The following is a 19,877-nucleotide window of genomic DNA, read 5'->3' as shown; positions in this document are numbered from 1 at the left end:
GTGTTTTTAGTGCATTAGCTTCATTAACTACTAAAACTCTCTTTATTTATTTAAATAAGTCTTCTTATGACTATTACAAAATATTAGTTGTCTTTTTTAATTATTATTTTTTCATCATCAACAAATTAAAGGAATGATTAGGAAACACGCATTAGGAACATCGCAAGAGGAAATAATATTCGGTTCGGGACTTTCTGCACTAGGTACCTACTTCAGAACTCTTTTTTGGCATTATTTCAAAAATACTTATAATAATATGCATTTACTAATTAACCTGCCCGCATAATTTGGGTCAATATTCTAAAAATCTTCAATTACTTGATAGGGGTCTGCGATAGGTATAGAGGAAACCTACATGCGATATCTCATTTTTCTAGATCTTGCCGTTTGAGTTTTACATTGACATAATATCAGTCAGTAAGTTTCTTCTCCTAAATAACCAAACGGATGATAACATTATTCGTTAGCTAAATAAGGTTTTTCTTAATTTTGATTATAAACTGATCTCACAGAACGTGTGCTGTACGCAAGAAATCGACAACCAGGGGCGAGACCTGCGGTGGTCGGGGGAACTCCTATAACAGAAGAATTAGCGATCGTAAGTTCTTTCCGAATATTTTCTAGGGACGTGATGGTGTTAATTACTACGCCAACTCAAGGTACGAGAGTTTCATAGGCGCTCTGGTTTGAGAAACAGCCTACAAAAAACTCAGCGGGGTATTCTTTGTGCTGTCCCCATCTCATAACATCACTGGAAACTATTGTGAAATAAAAAAAAATAAAAAAAATTAAAACCGACCTTAAAAACCCTAAAACACTAAAAAGAAAAAAATAATTTTTGTTTCTACACATGTAATATATGTATGAACTCGGCCGAGCTTCACACTTAGATTAATTCTAGTTTCTTTTATCATTTTAATAAAAATAATAAATCCCTAAAGTGTCATTCTACCAAGAGCCGGCAAGAAACTCAGCAGTTTCTATTTTCAATAGTCACACAATATTCATGTTTTCTTATCTTCTAACAGAAACTTCGTGTAACCGCCTTTGGAACAGCTTCATGTCCTCCGCGAGGTGAATGGATCCATACTCCACTTGTCATGAGACCTTCTGATCAGCCTCTAGGATATGGACTGGCAGCTCAACGGAATGGCACCAGATCTCTTCTATCTGCTCTTCAAGCTCATATCATCAAGTGGTTGCTGTTCGATTCGAGGCCTATGACGAAGGATAATAAGTCTGTGGAACCACCAGATAGGTCTGTACTACTCCTCTGATCATGAGACCTTCCAATCAGCCCTTAGGATACTGACTGGCAGCTCAAAGGAGCGGCACCAGGTCTCTTCTCTCTGCTCTCTAAGCTCATATCATCAAGTGGTTGCTGTTCGATTCGAGGCCTATGACGAAGAATAATAAGTCTGTGGAACCACCAGACAGGTCTGTACTACTCCTCTGGTCATGCGACCTTCCAGTTATCTTTTTTGGGTATGCAAATCACTTGGCCAGCTTGGAGGACTATAGCCAAACCCTTCCAACTCTGAGAGGAAACCCGAGCTCAGGAGCTAGGTTGATGACAGTGATGATGCACTTGCATGTCTGTTAGTTCTCCATAATGTTCTCATGTTCTCATAATTGTTTGAAATCTGCCAATTTGCACTTGGCCAGCACAGTGTACCATGGCCTCAACCCTTCTTTAAGAGAAACCCTATGCTGAATTGTGGGCTGGCAAAGGATTGTGATGATCAAAATCAAAAAAAATGGTGGATGATGGTGCTAATGTACGGATACCATATACACCGATTGATGTATATGATTGATTGATTGATGGAACTATTTAATGATTCTGAAAAGTCAGAGTGCGTTCCCGGGGTCAAACCTTGAACCTTTAACAGGAAATTGGAGCATTAACCACAACGCTATCATTGTAATATCATACAGGAAATTTAAATTGAGGGGCCTTCTACTGTAATGTTTTGCCAAAGAACAATTTATTTTTAAAGAACTACATTTATTCCATGGTTTCGTCTGCGAAACATTCCTTTGTACAGCAACATTATCATTTCATTTACATGACAAAGCTCCTGAATATATTGTGATAGGGTTCACACCTCTACAATAGGAATGTTCGTACTATACTTTTGTAAGCCTATTCAATTCCATCGGCATTTTCCGACAAAATAGCGCTAATTCGCACATGGATTCTACATCCTCCATGATTTTACGGGATTCGATATAATATAATGGAGATGAGATATTTTCGTACAGGAAAAGTTTATTTCCTAACAGATAATATAATACCTATATTTAGAGACAGTAGGTTAGGATTACGTCCTGTAAGTGTTCCTCGCGTACTCGTAAGTAGCTTACGTGTTTAACTTATGACAAAAGTAATGTAAACAATCTTTTAAGTAAAGTTGTAAACTAATAACCGTGTAGGCTACTAACATAAGTAAAACTTACAGGTGTAATCGCGGCCTTAAGCAGGCTTTGATAGATTTTTAACCCACGACCCAAAAAGAGGGGTGTTATAAGTTTGACTGGTGTATCTGTGTATCTGCGTATCTGTGTATCTGCGTATCTGTGTATATATCTGTGGCATCGTAGCTCCTAAACTAATGAACCAATTTTAATTTAGTTTTTTTGTTTGAAAGGTGGCTTGATCGAGAGTGTTCTTAGCTATAATCCAAGAAAATCGGTTCAGCCGTTTGAAAGTTATCAGCTCCTTTCTAGTTCAAAAAATTACTCTAAATGAAATTTAAAATTGTTAAACTGTGTCTGTCCTTTTCATATTACATTAGTAAAAAGAGGATGGAAATACTCTAAAATTTAGTTGTGCTCAGAATCGGTACCATTATCGTAGTAATTTTGTGATTCAACGTTACTTTCTTAAAATAACATAATGCAATGTTTATTGTCCCAACACTAAAACGTCGCACTAAAAGTGTACCAACACAAAAATAAATTCTCACATTCAATAAACAATGACAAAGCTAGCGAGCAGTATATTAAATTTTAAGTCCGGCAAATTTATAGGAGCCAAGTCACAATTTTCGCCGGCACATCTTCACTTCACTGCAAATTTACAGCGCTATAACGCTTTATATCGGCTTTCGCGATCAAAGCCAATATGCTTTATATCATAATGGGAAACTAGCGCTTCAAGCTGCTTTATGAAATAACTTTTTGACGTGACAACGTCTTATAATTCGATAGAGCCGGCTGCACGCACGAAAAAACATGACTCATGCGGCGTTACCTCGCTCTGAGGCGTTCCATGTAAGGCTTGAAGTGCAAGCGAGAGCGCGGAACGAGCGACAAAGAAGCACAATCGGCCTTTGTTGTCACGTAACACGTTCAACTATCGTCAGTAAACCGACTTTACAGACAACCAATTTTTTTATTTGCTTTTCAGGTATATTTATTTCACTTAAAATTAACCTCATTATCTTACCTATTAGTTTATTCTAAACTATAACAAATCGGTTATAGCCCAGTGGTTATGACATCAATCCTCTATACCAAAGGTCCGGGGTTTGATTCCGGACATGCATCTCTAACTTTTCGAAGTTGTGTGGGTATCTGCATTCTCTATAAAGGTGAACACACACTTATCCGAGACGAACGCGCCGAACGAGTCGAACGAAACCAAATTTAGAATTCTGTATATGAAAATCTTCCTCCGATTCGGACGATTTGACGCGGGGAAATGTGCGAGGTTTATGAGATTTCATAATACAATAGAATTCTAAAATTCGTTTCGTTCAACTACTTGCTACTCGAAAATCGTCAGAATGTACAATAATGTTTACTAGAATATTATTAAATTATTTTTTTTGATTCTCAGTTACTTACGCCCCTCCGAAGATCGCCAAGAAGAAGCCTTATGGCGTGCTTGCAGCGAAGTGATATGGCGTTGCGGCGACGGGTCCTCTTCCCAAACAGAAGCGAAGGTCACTGTTGCACTGCCAACCCCCACAATCTACGTGCAACATAACCCTCAGTACTACCAGGATGGGATTACTGAAATGGTAAGCATTATTATATTTCATTTATAAATAGGTTGTAACCACAACACTAGCAATAACTCAGCGTTATTATACAAACTCGCATCGTATAGCGCGCAAAACTCGGGACTGTCTACGAAACGTTCGTTGACCTCTAGCGTTAGTCAGATGTTTTATTTGCAATAAGAAATAATCGAAGTTGTTTTTATTGTATTTTATCAGTTATCATCAGTAGATACTATAACCCGTCTTCGTTTTTGCTAGCGTTTTGGTTACAGCCTGTATATGTATGATGAAACAAAGTTATGGAGATTCGTTGCATTGAACGATATTGTGTTGTGGCGACGAATTCATTTCTCAAACAAAAGCGCGAGATACTGTTGCACTACCAGCACTCACAATATACGTACAATAAATCTCTCAGTATTACAAGGATCAAATGGTAAGCCTTACAAGTGTTAACACTGTAAGTGCCTGTAGCTTCTAGATATAAGACGAGAGAAAGTATTGAGGTATAGCGTTATGACCATTTTGGTATTGTCAGGTGTTGTGATATGGTCGTTGGTTGTTTATAATGACTAATTTTAAAATAATTAAGAAAACTGTTTTCATATTGTTGCGTCATTATGAACAAAGACTTTTACCTTTTAATTTTTGACGCTGATACCTATTCGTAACTAGAGAATATTTTTTCCAGGTATAAGTATTAATTTGTTGAATTGGTTTCAAGCTGCATTTCTTTGAATTCAAATCTTTGGAGGATCTGCAGATATTTTTGAAACGGTATTTGTACTTGGTAAGTAGGAACAATCTTTCTTATTATTGGACAAATATTTTCTTCGTTTCCAATTTTTTTGCGATTTGGACTATGTATGTAAGTTTGTATTTATATGTGTTCCACCATAGCGCCTTAGCTACTGAGCTGATTTTGATGAGTGAGATGTCAATCGATTCGTTATTATGGTCCGGGTGACAGAGGCTACATTTTATACGAATAAAATCAATCCGACAGATGTTATTATATCTAAAATGTAGGGGTCTCCAAATTTTTTTGTTTTTGTTACTGTATTGAATGGGATGTCAAATGAAAGAGGAGAAAATTTTGATTTTATAGATATAAATATAAAACAATATTAAAATATACCAAGCGAAAAACATATTTTTTTCTATTTTTAGCGTTTATTAAGAGGGGTAGTCGGGTTTCAGTATTTAACTTTTTTAATTAAGTATAATCGAATCTACTAAATAATAGAACAATCCAGGTGATACTTGTTTTAAACAGCACTTAATTAAGTTGCTAAGTACTGTGAGAGTGAAGACAGCACTTTTCAGCGTTTCAGCGCAAAATTAGTTTAACTTCTCTTTAATTAGTTTCAGACTGCGAGCGTTATAAGGACAAAACTTTCGGTTGTTTATATCATGGGTTTTTGTATTAAACGTCTATACCGTATAATTAAAGTTAACGTTTAAAAGTTTAAGTAAAGTAATATTGCTTTGTCAAAGTTTTTAAAGCTACATCGCAAAGCAAGACAGTTCTTAAGTCCTTACTTAATGAAACAGCACAGCTTAAGTGTACTTCTTACGCGCTTCTACATACAAACTTTTACGCCTATTATTCTGTTCTTTGTATTTCTAGATCTATAACTAAACCATAATATCGATTTATCTCTCCACTATCTATGCTTTAAACTAAATTTGTATTTATTTTAATAGTTATGACCCTTGAAAAATCTATATTTAAGACAAGTTTTGGGGTAATTTCGTGCGTAAATAAACTATAATATTAGCAGCTATAAAATGGAAAAATTGGCAGCGTCATGTCACACCATTCTTCATAATAATTTCAAATGCTTTTAGTTTATGTAATAAAATGTTTGCTTGTGCCAAAGATATACGTATTACAGTTCATGAGATGCAGCCCACTGACAGACAGATCGTCAAACAGTGGAGGTTTAGTAATAGGGTCCCCTTAGCATACTTTGTGAAAGGAAGTTTAAAAATTGCTACTATTTAATTTCTGTACAAATAACGCCCGCGTGGAAGAATACTGTGCCTGCATGTCTACATGCGCAGTAAAACACGCCAGCTTTTCTGTCATAAGACAAAGAAATTAACTGTGAGTTCAAAAAGTGCGAGCTAAGCGATTGCAAAATCTTTTATAATGTTGCCCACGAGGGGAGCCATTTTTAGAACGTTTCAGTACCCTCCTTGTAACAGTGCCTGTTGCGGTTCTATGCATTGATGAAGGAGAAATGTCACATCCCTCACACCACCCTCGAGCCAACCCTGAACTAAGCATAGATTCATCGGTGACGCTCCCACGCCATATTTTTCTGACCCAGTGGTCCAGCTCTTTGGCAAAGAGGAGAACTGTAACGTCTCCACTTCAAGGGCGGTTGTTTTCGGTTTGAACGCTTCCTAATGGCTAAAGTTCTAAGCAAGTCGACAATGCGAAAGTCTTAAGACTTAAGCCTCCGCTTCTAAGAAGCTTCGCGGATTTACTGTATGTATGTGATTTTTCGTGTGAAGTTTGGGTTTCCTTAACTTGCTCTATATCAAGACGATTACCGCATTACCGTAAATGTAAGGTAATTTCTTTGAAGTTCAAATTCAAATTCAAATTCAAATTATTTTTATTCAATTAAACTTTTACAAGTGCTTTTGAATCGTCAAAATAATCTACCACTGGTTCGGAATGCTGTTCCTACCGAGAAGAACCAGCAAGAAACTCGGCGGTTGCTCTTTTCAAATGTACAATTTACAATAATATGCCATACTGTATACAAGCAATTGCAGCGCCGTGTATTGCTGGAGCGCATCAAATCCAAGCTTTTTTGTCATTTAAATAATCTTCGATTGTATAATAAGCTTTTTTCAGGAGCATACTTTTAATAGATTTTTTAAACTTGTGTAAAGGCAAGTCTAAAATTGATTGTGGAAGTTAAATACTTGTGTATTATGTAGATTCAAGTGTGATATCGCGTAGGTAAGTTAGACGGTTTCACACACATTTATAGAGTGACGACAGACAGACAAACAGACAGAGGGATGGACGGACAGACGGTCGGACAGATGGACAGACAGATAGACATGTTCTAATAAAGCTCATAATTCTATTTGTAATTTTCCTCGCCTGGCTGTTTTCTGCATAACTCGTTCTAGTTTATAAAAGTTGTTTTTCATTGAAATACAACTGCCATAAACTTATAACAGACATAAAAGTTGGTCGCGCAACGGAGTGGATAATCACTAATTAGTTTGTGACCAGTTTGTAATTAGTTCCAGACGGAAGACGGCTCGGGCTCGTTGCTGCTTTTGTACGCTTGTATCCTGTCTCGAGGCTGCGACAAGTAAGTTTTTTTTATTCGTTATGGGCACACGCTTGACCACAATCATACCAGATGGAAAGTGTTAATGTGGCAGCATTTACCTGGAAGATGCATATATTTACTTTTGTTTTATTTATAATCCGGGTATCTTTTAAACAAGTTCACATATTTAAGAAAAGCTGTGCTGCCAAGCGATTTAATGTTCCAGTACGATATCGTGTAGAAACCAATGGGGTTTGATAAAAACTGCCATACCCCTTCCAAGACCCCGCTTCCATCTTAGACTGCATCATCACTTGCCATACCCCTTCCAAGACCCCGCTTCCATCTTAGACTGCATCATCACTTGCCATACCCCTTCCAAGACCCCGCTTCCATCTTAGACTGCATCATCACTTGCCATACCCCTTCCAAGACCCCGCTTCCATCTTAGACTGCATCATCACTTGCCATACCCCTTCCAAGACCCCGCTTCCATCTTAGACTGCATCATCACTTGCCATACCCCTTCCAAGACCCCGCTTCCATCTTAGACTGCATCATCACTTGCCATACCCCTTCCAAGACCCCGCTTCCATCTTAGACTGCATCATCACTTGCCATACCCCTTCCAAGACCCCGCTTCCATCTTAGACTGCATCATCACTTGCCATACCCCTTCCAAGACCCCGCTTCCATCTTAGACTGCATCATCACTTGCCAGCAGGTGGGATTCCACTCAAGCTAACTTATAACGGAACAAAAAAACAGCATTTTATAAGGTGACATCTTAGCTTGAGCTGTGATTTGGTGCTGTAGGGTCTTTGACGTACATTATGTGAAACATGATTTTAGCTTAGCTAGAACAAGACAATCAAATCAGATTGTTGCTAACACTAAAGTGAATGAATAAATGAATTGAATTGAAAGCGTATCTTTAGTGTAAACTAGCCGATGCCCGCGACTTCGCCCGCGTGGATTTAGGTTTTTCGAAATCCCGTGGGAACTCTTTGGTTTTCCGGGATAAAAAGTAGCCTATGTGCTAATCCAGGATATTATCTATCTCCATTCCGAATTTCAGCGAAATCCGTCCAGTAGTTTTTGCGTGAAGGAGTAACAAACACACACACACACACACACACACACACACACACACACACACACACACACACACACACACACACACACATACAAACTTTCGCCTTTATAATATTAGTGTGATACATGCCTATTTTTCTGTTTCCAGTGTGATAAAAGATCTGGACGGGAAACTCACGTACCTCGTCTCGACACAAGTGGAAGGGTCTCTCAATGTGACCACTCTGCTCCTGACAGGACGGGCGACACCGTATCTGCACAACGGGGTGCAGTATGTCGGGGATGAAGACCATTATGTACCTATACCCATAATTCCATACTAATATTATAAACTAGCTGATGCCTGCGACTTTTTTTTTAATCTCGTGGGAACTCTATGATTTTTCGGGATAAAAAGTATCTTGTGTAATCCAGGGTACAATATATCTCCATTCCAAACTTCAGCCAAATCTGTCCAATAGTTTTTTGTGAAGGAATAACAAACGTACACACACACATACATACAAACTTTCACCTTTATAATATTAGTGTGATGCGAAAGTCTGTCTGTCTGTTTACTAGCTTTTCACGGCCCAACAGTTTAACCGATTTTGATGAAATTTGGTACAGAGTTAGCTAACATTCCGGGGACCGCAAAATCAGAGTTCCCACGGGATTGAAACAACTAATTTTATACGGATGAAGTCGTAGGCATCATCTTGTATTTAAGAAGTTTAGAATAAAACATTCGACGCACGTTGCAATTGCAATTTAAGGTCTACATTTCCTGAGGGTGCTCCGGTGTCGGAGCGAAAAGTGCGTCGAGTATTGATATGGCAACCGGCGTCCCCGCCAATGGGGATACGTGGGTGTGGATGGGTATTGCTTGATTGGTGTCTGGCTTTTCCTGCATGTTTAGCAGTGGGAGGGCAGACGGTGCATATCGCATACTGCATGTTGCACCATAAAAGTCTTTTTCAGCAGATTTTAGCAAATTGAGCTTAGCTGTTTCATTGTATATCATGAACTTCCGTAAAGTAATTCCAGCTTCTATACAGCTTCTTTTTGTTTGATCTTGATTTATTCACAGGCTATGCCACAATTCGGCGTCCTGTCCCGAAGCTCTGTCGGTCTTCTGGTGTGGTACGGCACTGGTGATGGCATCTCCAAGAACATCTCCAAGCAGAATCCAGGGTCCCGCCTGAAGACACCAGCTCTACCTATTTGGGTTTAGTAAAACTTAATTATTTTTAACCCCCGACCCAAATAGAGGTATGTTATAAGTTTGAAGTGTGTATCTGTGTATCTGTCTGTGGCATCGTAACTCCTAAAGTAATGAACCGATTTTAATTTAGTTTTTTTTTTTTTTTGTTTGAAAGGTGGCTTGATCGAGAGTGTTCTTAGCTATAATCCAAGAAAATCGGTTTAGCCCTTTGAAAGTTATCAGCTCTTTTCTCGTTACTGTAACACTTTTCGGGGGTGTCATAAATTTTTAATTTACACTTGTTAATCGTTGAAATAGTTGTTAGTATTTACTCCGAAATTCGCATGCAATTTGCTTCAGCCATTTTGTAAGTTTGATTGTTTAGCAGGCACAGATCATTTATATTATTTTTCTTATTTTTTAGGTGACATGCTGTTCAGGACACTACGGCGTCCTATTCAATACAAATCGTGAACTTTTGCGAAATTATCACGCTGAAAGAAGGTAATTACTATTGAATTAAATGTATAGAACGGCTATTTAGAACAGATAGAATCTTGTTAATATATTAAAAACACTGGCCATCAAGTTGTAACAATCAATATTTGAAATCATTTCAAAGGCTATTTATTTACTTAGTTGCTGCCCGAAAAAAAATAGGAATGAACAATCCAATGTACCTATTCGTACCTACCAACATAAGTATTAAGTTTAGGTATAATTAATTACATTTTTAATTACACAACCGATGCTAGTGTGGGGTTAAGGTTCAGGGTTGGTAATTAAAAACTTGTTGAACTTGTGTTTCCTTTATTGACGACTACGTGTTCGACCCACGGCCGGTAGGTAGGGACTGGCTAGCGTCGCGCATCGGCCCACAAGTCATGCGATGCGTTTCTGCTTAGTCAGCCCCTACACTAGTTAAAAAGGTTGGTGAGACTAAAATTGCGTTAAAAATAGCTATTTTTGTTCTCATTGTATAAACCTAACGTAATCTAAACAATGAAATACTGAAATATAAACTAAAATATAAAGGCTGTAAAAATGTCACCGCCGCTTTCCGTCCTAACCGACGTTTTCTGCCATTGTACTTTTAACCCTAGTCCCTTTGACCTAAGGTTCGATATCCACTACTACACGTGCGGCGGATGTCACGTTCTCCTCAACGTGGACACACGAGCTCACGAAGACCTGGTGCCGATGAGAAATGACGACATCACTGCCACTCCACTGGAGAAACTTATCCACACAAAGTAAGACCATCTGTATGCATTTTAAATCCATACTAAATATTATTATAAATGCGAAAGTGTGTCTGTCTGTCTGTCTGCTACCTTTTCTCGGCCCAATAGTTTAGCCGATTCTAACGAATTTTGGTACAGGATCAGCTTATATCCCGGGGACGGACATTTATTATGCTACTTTTTTATCCCGGAAAATATCTAAATCCACGCGGACGAAGTCGCGGGCATCCTCTAGTAATCTATATAGAAGTAAAAGCTGACTGAATGCTCCATCAACGCAGAGCTCAAACTACTAGACGGATCGGGCTGACATTTTGCATACAGGTTATTACCACATAGACATCCACTAAGAAAGCATTTTTTGAAAATTCAAACCCTAAGGGGGTAAAATAGGTTTGAAATTTGTTTAGTCCACTTGGACCAAATTAAGGGCATAGCTAGTACTTATATAAAAAGACAATTCCCGACTAGGTAGGTATATATAAAAATTTAAATATTCATTCAAAATTCATTAAAATGTATATTTTTCAAAATTTAAATGTGCTTCTATAGCAGTAGTTGGTTTCTTTCAACTTTATAGCTCTTATACGTTATTTTTAGAATGGTGGAAATACACAGACAGATGGACAGACGAAGAGACGGACAGACGGACAGATAGATTGGATGAAGCTATAAGGCTTTTAACGAACTAGTGCGCCACCCCTTAATTCAAATAGTACAGATTACTATCTACGGTTACTTCAGATCGAGGGATCTCGAATTAGGATCAGTTTCGGATCGGATGCAGTATGCAAAGAGCCTTAGGGTTTTCTAGTTTTGCTAGGGAACCCTACTAAACACTTTAAAGAATTTGGCGTAGGCACCCAGAGTCGTAAGTAAAGAATCAGTTAACATTTCACAATTGCAGGAATTATTAAAGTAACTTTTGTAGTTTCGCAAACATCTTGGCAAGTTTAAGTGGCAATGAGCCAGCGATACTTGGCTGAAGCCGTGCCCTTACTAGAGACTCCTTTAAATGCCTCCCGAAAGTATTGTTTTAAATTTTGTACGAGGCTAGTAAAGTAACGTGCTTCTCAGCCAAAACGCTTGATTACTATGTCCGAAAAATAAATGAAGATATCACCAAAGCAAGAAATAGAAAATAATCTATATCGCTACCAAAGTATTCGTGATTTTTTTAAATTCAGATACAAGTTAGCCCTTGACTGCAATCTCACCTGATGGTAAGTGATGATGCAGTCTAAGATGGAAGCGGGCTAACCTGGAAGGGGTATGGTAGTTTTCATTAAACACATACTCCCTTGATTACTACATGCGTACCGGAACGCTTAATTGCTTGGCGGCAAAGCTTTGCTAATAGGATAGACCAGATTACTTTAGAAACTATAAAATTCCAAACCCCTGCCGCGAATCGAACCCTGCCACTTGACCTGCCATTTGGGGACATTGCCTTGGGGACCTGCCACTAATAAGACCACGCCGCTTAGTACTGCTCCAGGGATGCTACGCCACGTCTGCGACGCCACCTTTATCTCAGAGACAAAAATGGGAACTCACCCGACGTCTTGCGGTATGGTGGTAAAAAGGTGAAGGGGGGGAATAAGATCGAAAAGTTCCTGATTTATGTAAAAAGACTTAAAAAACTGCGTATTATACAGATTGTAACCAGAACGCTAGCAAAAGCTCAGCGTTATTATTATACTACCTTAACGTCCTTAACACAATCCAATGCCAATAACCATTTGCCTTATCTTGTCGTGCAAAACTTGGGTAAATGCCCCACCTACGACGCGGCATTGACTTCGAGTGACCTATTTACGGAACGTTCGTTGACCTCTAGCGTTAGTCAGATGTTTTATTTGCAATATATTGTGAACTTTTAAAAAGTACAAGATTTTAAAGTTTTTTTATATATTTTTTTTGTTTTTTATCAGTAATCATCAGTACTATCACCTGTCTTCGTTCTTGCTAGCGTTCTGGTTACACGTGGTAAAACGTGCAAAACTCAGGTCAATGCTCCACCTACGATGCGGTATTGACTTCGAGTGACCTATTTACGGAACATTTGATGACCTCTAGCGTTAGTCAGATGTTTTATTTGCAATATATTGTAAACTTTTAAAAATAAAGGCTATTTCAAAATTTCTTTTTCGTAGTTTATTTTATGGGAGGTATCTTATATCAGTAATGTTTAGTACTATCACCTGTCTTCGTTTGTGCTAGCGTTCTGGCTACACCCTGTATACTTAGCGCAAGCTCTAATTGCTACCTGTTTGTTTCAGGTGGCAGGAAGCCAAGATAACCTGGTCTGGCGCGGTGCCCTTTGCGGGCGACTCGCCGAACTAACGGCTCGGGGTCTAATTGCTTTAGTTATGGCTGGGTTTAGATAGATCTCCAACTGTATTGCTTAGAATTACTAGAAGTTAAGTACCTACCTTCACTGTAATATGTTAGGGTCTCCGCACACGGCAACACTTTCAAGTGCAGTTGAAACGCGTCAGCGGAATTTACATCACGAAATTAGTGTCATTTGCAATACTTGCATTGTGAAATTAGACGTTTACCTACCACCTAACGACGTAATGTAAATAATGCTTAAATAAAACAAGCTGCTAGCGCGCCAGTCTGTTTAAGCGCGGGTTTCCATTAAAGCAAAAAGGAGCAGAGAAGAGACGAGATGTTTTGTAAATTGCCAATCAGATGTATAGTTATTTCCATATCTCCTCACTGCTTAGCTTTGGTAGAAACTGGGTTTGACATAATATTGTGATAACGGAGATTTGTGACCGGTCGACTTCGCAAAACACGCGTTGATAGTGCGTGAAAATATTGCTGCTTTGCTTTTAGTATGAATAAACTTAAACCGCTGGTTCTAGAAACTTGAAATTTAGCATGTGTAGTTCGCGACAGGTCGACTTGACAATCGACAAGACGCCCCACACACTCGCACAGTCCTTGCACTAACCCAGTGCCGAATAGCGCAGGTGACGTGCCGGTGTGCGGGGCGTCCCCCCGCCTCATACCCCGATTGTCATGTCTACCTGTCGCGAACTATAAGTATTCTTTCTAATATAAACGCCCATACAATGTACGTGATTAAAATGATTTTGTTTAGAAAATATTAGCCAAATAAACAATTTTCAGTAGCACGAATTTTTTTATTTCCTCTTCCTTTTTCATTAATTAATTCCATGCAGCAATCAAGTGCCAGTTTCTCAGCCCAAAAAAAAGCATAGAATACAATAGAATGGAATAGATTTTTATTCAAATAAACTTTTACAAGTGCTTTTGAATCGTTAAATAACCACTGGTTCGGAATGCCGTTCCTACCGAGAAGAACCAGCAAGAAACTCGGCGGTTGCTCTTTTCAACTGTTCAATTTACAATAATATTTCATACTATACAAGCAATTGCAGCCCCGCGCATTGCTGGAGCGAGTCAAACCCATGCTTTTTATCATTTACATAATCTTCGATTGTGTAATAAGCTTTTGCCAGGAGCATACTTTTAATGGATTTTTTTACACTTTTGTAAAGTACGTATTTTCCATAAGTATTTATGTAGACACGGTGTCTATCAATTACTGCTAATACCTACCTAATAATGATGGATGAGCCCCCTCGACGCAACAAAACGTCATTTATCATAACTTGCGTCAATCCAAACGTTTCCGCACTCACGACGTTTCCCTGCCGTTGATATAAGAAAACGAGGATACACAGTTCCTTAGTAAAATGACTTCTTAAAATCACAACAAATTCTACTGAAAATTTTAACTTGACCATTTGAGCGATATTTTAATTTTGTTTGTGATCTGTCTGTTCTGTATCAATGAGTCAACCCTGTGATAACAGGGTCCATGGAAGACGTAGATATAGAAGGCAGATTCATTATATTATACGCACAACAGACGTAAAGTTTAAGTGTAGAAACCAGCCCAGAGAGATGAAGGCAGATTTTGTATATCCTGTGTTTTATGTACCTATGGTCATCGATGATATAATATTCTTTCCGTCGTTTTATCCGCTTTAATCCCAAGATATGATTGATGGCGACTCCGCCTTTAATGGTTTACCGAATGTTGTCCAAATTGAAAAAGGATTAAATCCGAGGATTAGGCTCGGCCATGATAAATTGTACACTTGTTTAGTGACCGCAGGGATTTGAAAATGTTCCGCGCGAATTTTTCTCTAATCTATTCTGCATTTTCGGAGCACTATTTGGTATTTCCCATCCGGGTGATAACGAGTTACCGCTAACCGGGTAAGTTACGTAAGCGGCGGATTGCAGGGTGAATGGAAAGAGCTGAAGAATTTTTTGCTGCCTAATTTTATTCTAATGGTCCAAACCAAAACCAAATGATTTTAGAAGAGAGCCACCCTGAGGTCCAAACGCACTTATAGTGCGCGACAAGGCAGTGCTTTGCTCAATACAAACTCATTTTTTTTTTAAATAAAAAATAGCGACCAAACGAGCTGGCGGATCACCTGATGTTAAGTGATTACCGCCGCCCACGAACATTTGCAGCACCAGAGGAACCGCCGATGCGTTGCCGGCCCTTCAGGAATTTGTTGGTCCACCCCATGTTATAATCTAGTGGGAACACCGCCGATGAAAGTTGATTCCACAGTTTGTATTCGCCGCGCCGCGTCGCTCAAGTTAACGCTTCTCTTATTAACGCTTTGTTCCGTATAAACTCACATAAACTATTGACGTGCCGCGTCGCACCGCGTCGCGTCGCGCAGCGCAGCGGCAGTGCGTTTGGGCCTTCAATTTCCAACTAGCTTAACTTTTGTGACAATACTTGTTCAATGAGCTAATGACCGACTTACTAGCTAAACGTCAGTTTTTAGGTGTCCGAAGGTACCCGAAAGGTGCCGATGGGACCCTATAATTAAGCCTCCCCTGTCCGTCCGTCTGTCTGTCTGTCACTGTATCTCGTGAACCTTAATAGGTAGAGAATTAAAATACACCCATAGAACGGAGCGGAACGGAGGCGCAGGATCTTGTAGGGTTCCGTACCCGAAGAGTACCTACGGGACCCTATCACAAAACCATCGCTGTCCGTCCGTCCGTCCTTCCGTCCGTCCGTCTGTCAGCGGGATATATCTCGTGAACTGTAATAGGTAATAATAGTAGTAATAGGTAGCAAATTGGAATTTATACAGAATTTAGACTTGTATTGCGGCTGTAACAAATAGTAAAAATTTAAGAATGGCCGCTATGAAAATTAAACCTGTAAGATGGTAGGTACGATGCGATTAATAGCAAGTCCAGCGTACTTATGTGTTGTTGATGTGTAGAGGTCACTGTGAAAATTGCAATTACCTTGGAACCGAATAAAAAGGTTTACACCCATCCTTCTCGTTAGTTAATAAGAGAATCTTCACGCACATAATCGCTGATACATTGGTACCCGAAGCTAACCGTTCTCAATGAATATAAGATTAATTAACGGCCTATCACGATCGGTCGTATGAATAATTTATCAAATTGGATACACCCCGTCCCTCTCCTATGTACCTGGGAGAAAAGGGAGGGGGATATGGTAATCAGATATGGGACGCGAGCTAGCGAAAGCATTTTCAGGCGAAACCAATTGGGAATCGATGGAAACGGTCGACTTAATTGAAAAAAGAATAAACTTTTTTTTTTCGGTATTTTTACGCTACGTTTGGGAAATTAAAGTATATTTTAAATGAAACATAAAAGATGTTTGCGGTCATACGGTCTTTTTATACTTTTTACTTGCTAACTCGCTGTAATATAATATGCAAGGGTATGGCTATCACAGAATTCAAAATTTTTAGGTAATAGAAATAGCATCTCAACTTAACACTCAATTTTAACAACTTTATATGATGAATTATTGTTTCCTTCAGCTAAATAAGTGAAGCCTTCTAGTACCTATACTAAATTACGCCCTTTTCAAATGTTTGTTCCAAACTATAGTTCGCGACAGGTTGACATGGCAATCGGGGGACGCCCCGCACACAAGTACGTCACCCATGCTGTCCCGCAACGGGTTAATGTGGCGGCTGTTCGGGTCAATAATTGTATTATATTACCATGAATTTTCATGGCGGCCATTTTGATATTTTATTATTCTTGTTATAGCGGCAATAGCACCCATTCTGTGAAAAATCCAACACTCTATCTATTACTGTTCATGAGATAAAACCCTCTAATAGACAGACTGCCAGACAGATTACCGGAGAGTGGAGGCTTAATATTCGGAATTTTAATTTAGGCTCACTTTAATTATTACAACTCGTAGATACTATCCTAAATCTAGCAAATTACTTAGTAATTAACTACCTTACTAATTAATTTCTAGTATATATAAATAATTGTATATTTTAGCCGAAATACGTTTTTAATTAATTAAAAGTTGCCGAGATATAAAGCCATTATGTAATTTTGTATCTAAAATCTCTGTCTTGAATTTGCTTGTAATTTTCTTAAAGTATAATTATCTAAGGACGCTTTCACATGCGCTGGTAAATAAGCTGATCAAAGTTTGATTTCATTACTAGCTGACCCCCGCGACTTCATCCGCGTGGATTTAGGTTTTTCAAAATCCCATGGGAACTCTTTGATTTTCCGGGATAAAAATTAGCCTATGTGCTAATCCAGGATATTATCTATCTCTATTCTGAATTTCAGCCAAATCCGTCAAGTGGTTTTTGCGTGAAGGAGTAACAAACATACATACACACACACACACACACACACACACTCATACAAACTTTCGCCTTTATAATATTAGTGTGATCATCATCAACCATCGTCGACTCACTACTGAGCATGGGTCTTTTCTCAGAATGAGAAGGCCATAGTCCACCACGCTGGCTCAGTGTGTATTGGCACAACTTTGTGAACATTATGGAGAACTCTCAGGTACGACGTTTTTCCTCACGATGTTTTCCTTCACCATTATTAAATCAAGTGATATATAATTGCTTAAAACGCACTTAACTCTGAAAAGTTAATCTTGCCGGGAATCGAACTCCCGACCTCCCAAATAGGAGACCGGCGTCTTAACCACTAGGTAGGCTATCACCGCTTTTTCTCCAAATAAACAATAATAATATTGTATTATATCAAATCTTTGAAAAGAGCAACCGCCGAGTTTCTTGCGGGTTCTTCTCGGTAGGAAAAGCATTCCGAAAGATAAAACGTAGCGTATGCGGTGACCCTTGTTAATTTTCAAGGATCCCTTTGACATTCATGGGGCAATTATTTTAAACTAGAGGATGCCCGCGACTTCGTCCGCGTGGATTTAGGTTTTTAAAGATCCCGTGGGAATTGTTTGATTTTTCGGGATGAAAAGTTGCCTATGTCAATTACAGGGACGCAAGCTACCTCGGTACCTTTCATACGAATCGATCAAGCGGATGAGTATTTAGGAATCCCGCGGGAACTGTTTGTTTTTCCGGGATAAAAAGTAGCCTATGTCCTTCCCCGGAATGTATTCTAAGTCTGTACAAAATTTCAATAAAATCGGTTCAGCGGTTGAGCCGTGAAAGCGTAGCAGACAGACAGACAGGCAGACACACTTTCGCATTTATAATATTAAGTATGGATTTATTTTTAAATTCAGATAAATGTTAGCCCTTGACTGCAATGTTATCTGGTGGTATGAGGTGATGCAGTCTAAGATGGAAGCTGGCTGGTTTCTATACGGAATCGTACGGGAATGCTATATGGCTTGGCGGCACGGCTATGTCGGTAGTGTGGTAACTAGCCTCGTTGCCTTCTACCAGACCAGACCAGAGAAAATTTAGAAATTATGAAATCCAAAAATTTCTCTGCCAGGACTTCCCACTTATAGGACCACAGCGCTCACTTCACTTGAAAAAAAATATAATTCTATTCTACTCTACTCTACTCTACTCTACTCGATTCTATTCTATTCTATTCACCACCGCGCCAGGGAGGTCGTCGGTTAAACAAAGGCTTATAAAATTAAAATAAAACGCGCCGTATGCGACGACCCTTGTTACTTTTCAAGGATCCCTTTGACATTCATGGGTCAATTCCCCAAGGAAGGGACCCGGCGTTATGATAATAATCATGTTTAATGTAAGCTAAGTGTAATTTATGTTGGTGGTTGACGTAATCTTAATTAATTGAGCCTGAGTACGTTGGGCTAAGTTAGGATTTTCCTTTGTGAGTAATGAGATATAGACATGACTTTTCAAAATATAGTATCCTTCCTACATTCAAATAGATAGAAGCACATCCCCCCTCTAGCTTTTGCAAGTCACGCGATCGTATGCGATCACCTTAAAACTAACTATTGAGGATATTTTGTATTATTCTGTCCATCCACGTTTGCATAAATCCTTTCATTTGCATTCCAAATCCGTCCAGTGTGAGCTTCCGATGCACTCTAACTCTAGTTTGCCTCTTTGTTTTAAAGAATGCTTTATTTTTTGCATAAATTTTTACTGATTCTAAGCTCACTTTCTAAAAATGTGTTTTGTGTGAAGGAAACATTAATCCTTGAACCTTAGATTTTACTCATACCCTTTTCTACTAGGCAGATTTAAAATATTTGCATATAAAGTTAAAGAGGATTCAGCACCTTAACAGGGCTCTCTCCGTCACTCGCTTCATACAATCGTAGTTCCAATTTCATTTGACTATTAAGCATCCAAAGTCCATGAAATTTTGCAGACATATCCTAGAAACTGATATCTATGCCTGTGGTTTTCCAGATTTCTGTTAAAATATTCCGTTTCAAAGTTACGCGGTCTTAAAAATTCACATACAAATCTTTGAGCCCCTGTAACTTTAAAACTACATATTTAAAAAAAAAATCTAAAACACCACAGGCACAGATATTAATTTCTAGAATATGTCTGCAAAATTTCGTGTACTTTGGTTGCTTAATATTCAAATTAAATTGGAACTACGATTGTATGGAGTAAGTGACGGAGGGAGCCCTGTTAACTTCTTCCTGTAGAATCTGTAATTTTTCTTAAATAAAAATTAAATGAAAAATTACTAGGAGTACAGAAGTACACGGAGGCCG

The 19,877-nt window shown here is 38.7% G+C and overlaps 1 protein-coding gene and 1 long non-coding RNA gene across 6 annotated transcripts in view; one reads left to right on the top strand and one right to left on the bottom strand.

The window, feature by feature from the left end:
* The window catches only part of LOC123864352 (inactive ubiquitin carboxyl-terminal hydrolase MINDY-4B), a 29,283-nt gene extending 15,346 nt beyond the window's left edge, over positions 1-13,937 (top strand). For 4 of the 5 annotated variants that reach the window (XM_045904714.1, XM_045904716.1, XM_045904713.1 and 1 more), the window contains 10 exons: positions 513-598; positions 1,029-1,258; positions 3,845-4,028; positions 4,735-4,800; positions 7,284-7,354; positions 8,559-8,706; positions 9,480-9,617; positions 10,018-10,097; positions 10,712-10,846; positions 13,120-13,937. In XM_045904714.1, coding sequence (XP_045760670.1) covers positions 513-598; positions 1,029-1,258; positions 3,845-4,028; positions 4,735-4,800; positions 7,284-7,354; positions 8,559-8,706; positions 9,480-9,617; positions 10,018-10,097; positions 10,712-10,846; positions 13,120-13,183 — 1,202 coding nt within the window. In that variant the 3' untranslated portion in view covers positions 13,184-13,937. The remainder of the gene's footprint in view (positions 1-512; positions 599-1,028; positions 1,259-3,844; positions 4,029-4,734; positions 4,801-7,283; positions 7,355-8,558; positions 8,707-9,479; positions 9,618-10,017; positions 10,098-10,711; positions 10,847-13,119) is intronic. The other variant, XM_045904715.1, reaches the window with a different exon arrangement.
* Positions 12,576-19,662, bottom strand: LOC123864354. Its single transcript, XR_006795757.1, has 3 exons — positions 19,647-19,662; positions 12,911-13,082; positions 12,576-12,671 (listed from the first exon to the last, which is right to left on the bottom strand). It is a non-coding gene; the product is annotated as an uncharacterized LOC123864354 (long non-coding RNA).
* Between the last annotated feature and the right edge of the window lie 215 nt (positions 19,663-19,877).

Source organism: Maniola jurtina, chromosome 4 (genome assembly GCF_905333055.1).
Source record: "Maniola jurtina chromosome 4, ilManJurt1.1, whole genome shotgun sequence".
NCBI classification, from domain to species: Eukaryota; Metazoa; Arthropoda; class Insecta; order Lepidoptera; family Nymphalidae; genus Maniola; species Maniola jurtina.
The sequence above is the reverse complement of the archived record's forward strand: the minus strand, read 5'-3'. Positions and strand labels throughout refer to the sequence as shown.